Source organism: Arachis ipaensis, chromosome B7, assembly GCF_059453495.1.
Source record: "Arachis ipaensis isolate K30076 ecotype BB chromosome B7, ASM5945349v1, whole genome shotgun sequence".
In the NCBI taxonomy this organism is placed as follows: Eukaryota; Viridiplantae; Streptophyta; class Magnoliopsida; order Fabales; family Fabaceae; genus Arachis; species Arachis ipaensis.
Window position 1 is genome coordinate 63,940,272 of NC_142442.1, and position 7,782 is coordinate 63,948,053.

A 7,782-nucleotide genomic window follows, 5' to 3' on the forward strand; every position below is an offset into this window, starting at 1 on the left:
ACAATTTAACTATATATATAAATAAATATTCAAATTTATTCTCAATAAATTATTGATACCAAATTCTATTGATGATCTAAATTCTCTCTACTTATATCTATGGTTATTTTAAATTTTAAAATCTATTCTACTAAGCATAATTATTACTTATATTTATTAAAAATTACTTTTAATTTGATTTGTATTACATAGATAATACAACTTTTAAGAAATTATTTTTCAAAGACCAATTTTAATAAACTACTTGTGAAAAATAAAAACTTTACCTAAATAAAGCTACGGATATGTTTAGTTTGAAACGAGGAAAATTAACACATGCAACTCGTCAAATTTTCATTTTATAGCAGTGTGTTGTTGGAAGGCACTGTGACATACACTGACCCAAATAAGAAATGATCATTCTTATCCTTTGAACAAAGATTGCGTAATTGATTAATTCGACGCATAATCAATGAACTCTTTGCACTACATACATGACTATCATGTCACTACATACATGACTATCGTGTTAAAAGTGACAATCATTTGCTAGCATCAGAGTGCCAACTCTGAATTCACAGTCAGGTATCTCCCATAAGCTGGTATTTTCTTTACATACACTGATAAACGTGCTTGCTTGCTAGCAGCTACAAAATGTTTCCGCCGATTCCTCCTCTCTTACACGGGTACTCGCCGGCCTCTATAACGTTCCAACAACTGCAGAGAATACCAGAAAATTAGCAGACTCAAGTTGAAAATTTCACCATTTTCCACAATATCTAAGCAAAGCCTGGAAAAACTCACATTGTATCATTCTACATTGTCTACATAGATAGATAGACAGATAAAATTAACCATTAATCTTCCCCTGCATTGCCTAATTTGTAGCTCAATACAACTTTATTGAACAAGGGAAAGTTTTTTGTACTCAAAATTCAAGTTTTTTTCCATGTTTATTATCAGAATTCAGAATACTTTAGCTTGATGCACTGTGTATAGGTGTTGCTTTTACACCCTCCTTTGACATTATCTTTCACATCTATCAATGGAAATTAAAATCAAATTGCTCCAAACAATCAGAGAGACTGTAAATTTTTCGCTGATTGACCAAGAACATAAATTTTTTAGAGTAATAGTCCAAACCACTCTCCAATAAACTTTTAGTAGGACACTCTAATCCAAATTTTAATCACCAAATCAATTTCTAACCTATTTTGTTAAACAAATCAATCATATAAAATTCTCGTAAAAAGTTTGGCATATTAATCCCTATCGATATTTTATAAAGACAACAATATCTAAACAATTTTGAAGTTCTCAAACTGGTTCTTCCATATAGACGAACAATTTGATACGGGAACTAATTTATCTAACGAAAAATTTAGGGACTGATTTGGTGATTAAAATTTATTGAGAACTAAAGTGTCTGATAAAAATTTTTCTTAGGGATTGATTTAGGGTTTTAGGCATTTTTTAATATAGCAGCTACGATAAATCACACAAGTGTCGGATGCTTCTACTTAAGTCTAGTTGGATGGCAGGTGGTAAGGCATTTCAATTACATTACATTACAAATACCTACCGATCGGACATATGGCTGTTGAAACAACCAACCAAGAATTGGAATCTTCTGTAAGAAAACAGCCAGTGTGGGCCAGAAACCACTGCACATGAATACATGGTTAGCTTCAATTACAGATATACACTTCAACAGAACACACGAGTCTCAATTCCATTAAACCTGAATAGTACTATGAATCCATAAGCCTCAATGATCATGCCCAAAATAGGCCATCCCATGATGAGAATCAAGAATCCAATGCCAAACGAGATTGATCCCTTAAGAGAAAAGATAAAAATTATTGTTGAAAGTTTACTACAATACAGAGAGAGAGGGATACACATGTAACAAATATACCTTGAAATTACTTCGTTTCGTGAAGAATTGCATAGTGGATTTCACACCAATGGTTAAGGACACTCCAGAAATAAACAGGATCTGATTTGAGTGACAAGGAAACAAGGCATTAGAGATGACGATAGCAAAAACCCAAATTAAGCTTCAAAGTGGTCTTTGAAATTTCCCAAATTTAAAATTACGTTAATTTGGAGCCATGAATCACGTTAGTCCCTCTAGCATTTTCACGTTAGTGCCATATGTCAAAACATGATTTAGTCGTGCTTAATGGAATTATGACATGTCAATTAGTGACACATGACATATTGGCGCAGACGGTAATGCCACGTGTCATTTTGGTAACATGTGATGTAACATGATTTGTCTATATATCACTAGGATGTTATCATTACAAATGGTTTAAATTGGGTTAGGGTTTAAAAAATATTAAGCATTTTGAATTTATGAAACAAAATAAGAGAGAGTATCTCATTGTTTCAAATATTCTTAGCATCCCCAGAGAGATACATTGTAACTTAGTCGTCAAAAGGTGCTTTCTATTTGATTCACGTCCTTTAATTTTAGAAACTAAAATGAGTTATGAGTGAAAATTTAGGAACCTATTTGAGTCACTTGATGACGTGTAAACAAATCATATTGCTATACGTGACACGTGGACAAACTGTCATGATGGATGGCATTACCATTCATGTCAAAATGCTGTGTCACTAACCAACACGTCATCACTCCATTACACATAGCCTAACCATGTTCTGACATTCGATACTGACTTTCAACATTAGTATGTCATGCCACCCCGTCGTTAACAAAAAGTTCTCGAGGAACTAATGTAAGTTACCAAGTGAAAATTTGGGGTCCAAATTAAAGCAACTGAAAATCCGGAGACCAATTTGAGGCTAGGGTCAAAATTCAAATTCAATGACCACTTTCAAGCTTAACTATAAAAACCATAATAAGAAGTTATACTTAAGCAAGGGACTCAAAATAGCTAGAAACTTACATTTCCCATAGCTAGTAATCCCTTGTCGAAGAAGAAGATAATCCCAAGGAATGAGAAAAATATACCAAATCCAGTTAACCCTAACCCGATCTCTGTATCATATGCCCATCCCATAAACATATTCAGATAGAGGAATTGTAAATAAGGTAAAAAAATACGACACAAGTAGATTCCGACTACGTAACTTAGATATGACCAATAGACAGTTTTGTCAAATTAATCCTTGTCCAGGAATAATGGAAAAATGTGAGAGCAAAACAAAGGCACTAATAGATATCTTGAAAACTATATCATATTAGCCAAATCCAATTAGTTCCAAGAAGTGAAATTAATTTCGAGTAATCAATTTGAGAAAATATTTGGGTGCAATTTCTTTTGACCATGAAAAGAACTGAAGATAAATTCAAGGTATAGGCAGAAAAGAAAACACCAGAAAAGGAAATAAAATGCAGAGCCTTAAAATAAACCAAAGCCCATTGACCAAATAACTGAATATCTAAGTAACTTAAGGAACTACTAGCTTAATCTACAACAATCTACTCTTAAGTCTCAAACATAAGCATTAGATGCAGTAGACCACATAATATAACACCATTAGTACAGCTACAACAACAAAAAGTATCACATTCCACTTACTTTTGCGATCGTTCATCTCAAAGGAAACCATTTTACTAACAACTCTTATGTCCTTGCGTTATCTGAAACACATAATAAAGTAACCAAACTAGGTTAATATAAGCATGTGGATCATTTATCTACAGAAAATGTAATTCTAAGATAACATTGCAACATCACCATCTAGGAAAATGATAATCCAGCAAAAAAAAGATCCTAGGAAAAAAAAATTTTCTTTATTTATTTATTTTCCATGTCCAACGAGAGTAATCTATTCCACATTCACTCAGAGAACTATAATAAAGGAAACTATTCCTAAGAGCTACAGCCGAAAGTATACACCAACCTTCTATCAGTGGTGTCTAATATTTTGAGAATAACCATTCAAAATCCAAATCCAAAGCCAAGAGGCTGAAAAGCCACTCTTGACCAAAAATCCATATGCATCCATAAACCATCACACTGTGTCAAGCTTTCAAATAATAATACTGAAGAACATATTGACGTAAGAGACCCTTCCAAGAAAAAATGAAATTGTAGTATCTCAAAGAGACTTTTGAATCAAACTTGTAATATGAGAAGCGGCAATGAGCCCCATGGAAGAGGGTAAAAAGATTCTAAAAATCTTAATGTCCAATAGCCAAATCAGCGAAAAAGAATACACAACCTATACTCCTAATCAAAACTAACCCTAAATAACAAGCATATTCATGGACAACAAAATTAACAGATCTTCTAATTGAGCCTTTTCATACACCATCCCTGATTCATTCACATCATTGATCCAAATAGATATACCCGATCACAGGGTCTAATTTTCAAGGATGTTCTGCTCCAGAATGCTACAACATGCTTTCCTCAGCAATGAACAATTAACAGAAAAACTTAACACTAAATCAGATCATTTATACAAGTACCAATACCAGCGGCGAAAACAGCAGGTGAGAGAACGGAGGCGAGGAACAGGACGGCGGGACAAGTGGAAGATGGCAGCACGGATCGGACGACAAGAAAAGCAGAGGACAGCGGCAAACGGGTGGAACAGCAGAGACAGAGATAAGGGTTAGTGTGCGGCGTGACGGCGGCAGGCGGTGGGCCGGTGGCGAGGATGAGAAGAAGAGAATCGGAGATTTAGAGTAGTGAATGCAGCGGTTGGGGCGGAGGAGATTGTAAAGGTCAGGTCTGGGGTCTTTTGACTATTTTCAGATTATGCGAGGATAATTTTGTAAATTCATTCTATATAAGTAGTTAAGTGCTTAATGAGTACCGCGGACACGGGGAAGGTACCTTAATCCCCCGCGCCGAAGGCAACGGGTACTTGTTACGGCCTTTTTATTTTACACAAACTAGTTTATTTTTCCGCGTCTTACAGGAAAGATTAAATTTAATTTAAATTATAAATATTATTATAAATTATATATAATTATTAAAGTAGGTTATAATTTGTGATTTTACAGTATTTATTTTTGTATTATTTTTATTTGTGAGTTGATTTATTTTAATTTTTTTAAATTATTAATAATTTTGCTACTAAAATTTTGAGTTGTATAAAATATTCAATTTTGATTTGGTTTTCATATTCACAATAAAAATAAAAATAAAAATATATTTATATTTATATTTAATTTTTTAAATATAAATATATTTATATTTATATTTGGTTTTTAATTTTTTTAATTTTTAAAAAAATATATTTTTATATTTAATTTTTTCTAATAAAAATTATAAATATATTTAATTATTTTAAATCAAATTTAATGTTAGTATTTGTAACACCCTACCACACAGAGTTTTACACCTAGGATGTAAAACAGAGGTGGCGAGGCGCTACAACCTCTAAAATAATATATAAATATATATAATAGTCGAAAGAATGTAGTATACTAGAGGCTTGAAGAACAGGTTAAACAAAATCGCAAAATTTAAAAGCGCAACTCTGATAAATAACGTAACTTGCATAAGAAGAAACTACGGTTCTTAAACATATTTATATGAACAGTAAGAGCAGAGGATCAAGATACAAAATATCAAGCCCCGAACTCAGCCTGCGAAGCTAAGGCTGGCAAGAGAATAGTTACATACATATATATATAATCCATAACCCAAAATACATCAAAACAACCCTAGTTCTCCATAAACCTCTATGAGGAGCTAAAGTAAAACATATATACATAGGGAAAATCTATACATATATATAACAAAACAAAACAAAAGTATAATCCCAAAAAGTCCACTTCGCTTCCAGAGAACTCCAAACGCCTAGCGAGGTGCCTCTCGACCTACATCTGAAAAAACACATTGTATGAAATGAGAACTGGGAGTTTTCAGCATGGTAAAGGTGCCACGCACATAAGATATAAAGTCATGGTAATACAAGAGGCAATCATAGAACGTCGACACTCAGATTATGAACCTTAAAGAACTAAAACAGAATCTATGAATCATGGTGGTTCTCTAAGGCTTTCTAAACTAAACTAATTCCTTAAATTCTAACTAAAACTGAATTAGAATCCTAAATCTCTCCGCCTTTCCTCCGTTCCTCCATCTCTGATGAAATTACAAAGACAAATAAGCAAACAAAGGCAGACAGAGGTAGAATACAAATAGTACAAATAGCAAGTATAATAACTAGCATGTTATAACCAGTTCGGCATTCCCAATTAAATGCACAATCAAACAATTCAACAATATGCACATGATACATGCCTGTCCTATGGCTGATGAGACTCATCTGTCAGTTATCAAGCCAACCCGACAAGTCTGGCTGCTAATGTAAGATCCAAGATTTTTGAAAAGCCCTATTTTGAACTAATCTCAAATCATATATTTATTTACAGTTTTAATTTCAAAAATTCTTTTTATTGAAAATAATTTAAGGCAATTTTGATTAATTGGATTTGAAATAAATTAAAGTTTTTATCCAAACTCTATACTTATGGATTATTTTTCTATTTATGATTTAAAGTTTTAGAAATTCGAAAATAATGAGGTTTGGCTATTTAAATCAGAATTTCATCTAATTTTATGATTATTGAATTAATTTCTATAATTAAGTTATAAAGTTGGTAATTATGAAATAATAAGAATTTTATATGATTTGATTTTAGATCAATTATATTTATATCATTCAATACTTTAAGTTTTAAGGATAAAGAAAATTAATTATATTACTATGTATTTTCAATAAGAGAAATTGATTGAGAATCAATTAGTATTTTTATACTACAAATAATATTTAAAATTAATTTTAGAGATTAAATTAGTTTTTCAAATTAATACTCTATGTTCAAATTTTATTAAAATTACCTTACTCTAATTAAACCCAAAATACCCAAATAGAAAACCCTAATTCTACCTCAACACAACACACTCTCACACACACTTCCCAACCAAACCCTAGCCCCATCACCCACGGTTAACAGAAAGAAAGAAAGAAAGAAAGAAAGAAAGAAAGGGGAGGGGAGAGAAGTGGGGCGCGGGAAGAGGGAGGTGGCGTGGTGGGCGTCACTGCCACCGTGGCCATCGCTGCTAGCAGAGGAGAGAGGAGGTCCGAGAGGAGAGTGTCGGTGGAGGGAGGAGCTCGTGCCACCATCGTAGACCGCCGCTGCCACCGCACCACTCATCGCCGTCACGAGGAGAAACAGGACTGAGGGAGATAGAGAGAGCCGCGTGAGGAGGAGTCGTCATTGTTACCATTCCTCCTCCCTGCTGCCAGACGCCGTCGCCGCCGTTCACGAGAGAGAGAGAGAGAGAGAGAGAGAGAGAGAGAGAGAGAGAGAGACGCGTCTGTGGGAGCTATCGCCGTGAAGCCCGTCACCGTTGCTGCAGCTGTCCGCGTCGCCACCATCGCCGAAGGGAGCCAGCATCGCCGTCGTTCATGGGTGAAGCAGAGAACAGAGAGATCTGCGAGGCAGGAAGGGCCGTGACCTGTCCAGTCGCCGTCCATGTCGCCGACGCCGTCTTCGTCCGAATCGCCGCCAGATCCGCTGCTGCCGAAGCTTCTGACCGAGCCTCTGCCGCCGGGAACGCCTCTGTCGACACTAAGAACCATTGTCGGTAAGGGTTTTTAAGTTGGTTGCCGAGAAGCTTTTCATCGCTGGTTGCCGGGGCTGCCACCAAGCCGGTTCAGTGAACGCCGCTGTTTCGTTTTCTTAGTTCGGTAAGTATTTATGTTTCAGAAAACCCCTGCGTTAGTATTCCATTATGTTTGGTTATAAACTATGAGGTTTGGTAACGTAGGTTCGAGTTCTGTATGTTGAATGCCGCTTTT

The 7,782-nt window shown here is 34.9% G+C and overlaps 1 protein-coding gene across 3 annotated transcripts; it reads right to left on the bottom strand.

The window, feature by feature from the left end:
* Positions 1-308: 308 nt before the first annotated feature.
* LOC107609383 (vesicle transport protein GOT1) lies at positions 309-4,873 on the bottom strand. 3 transcript variants are annotated; one of them, XM_016311337.3, is made up of 7 exons: positions 4,436-4,873; positions 3,534-3,595; positions 2,898-2,989; positions 1,898-1,978; positions 1,721-1,818; positions 1,562-1,643; positions 309-696 (listed from the first exon to the last, which is right to left on the bottom strand). In XM_016311337.3, exons 2-7 carry the CDS (start codon positions 3,562-3,564, stop codon positions 658-660), a joined length of 423 nt encoding a protein of 140 aa, XP_016166823.1. In that variant the 5' UTR covers positions 3,565-3,595; positions 4,436-4,873; the 3' UTR covers positions 309-657. The 3 variants fall into 3 exon arrangements, with proteins under 3 accessions (XP_016166823.1, XP_016166824.1, XP_088350314.1); XM_016311338.3 differs by having other exon boundaries at positions 4,430-4,677; XM_088494188.1 differs by lacking the exon at positions 4,436-4,873 and adding an exon at positions 3,859-3,970.
* Between the last annotated feature and the right edge of the window lie 2,909 nt (positions 4,874-7,782).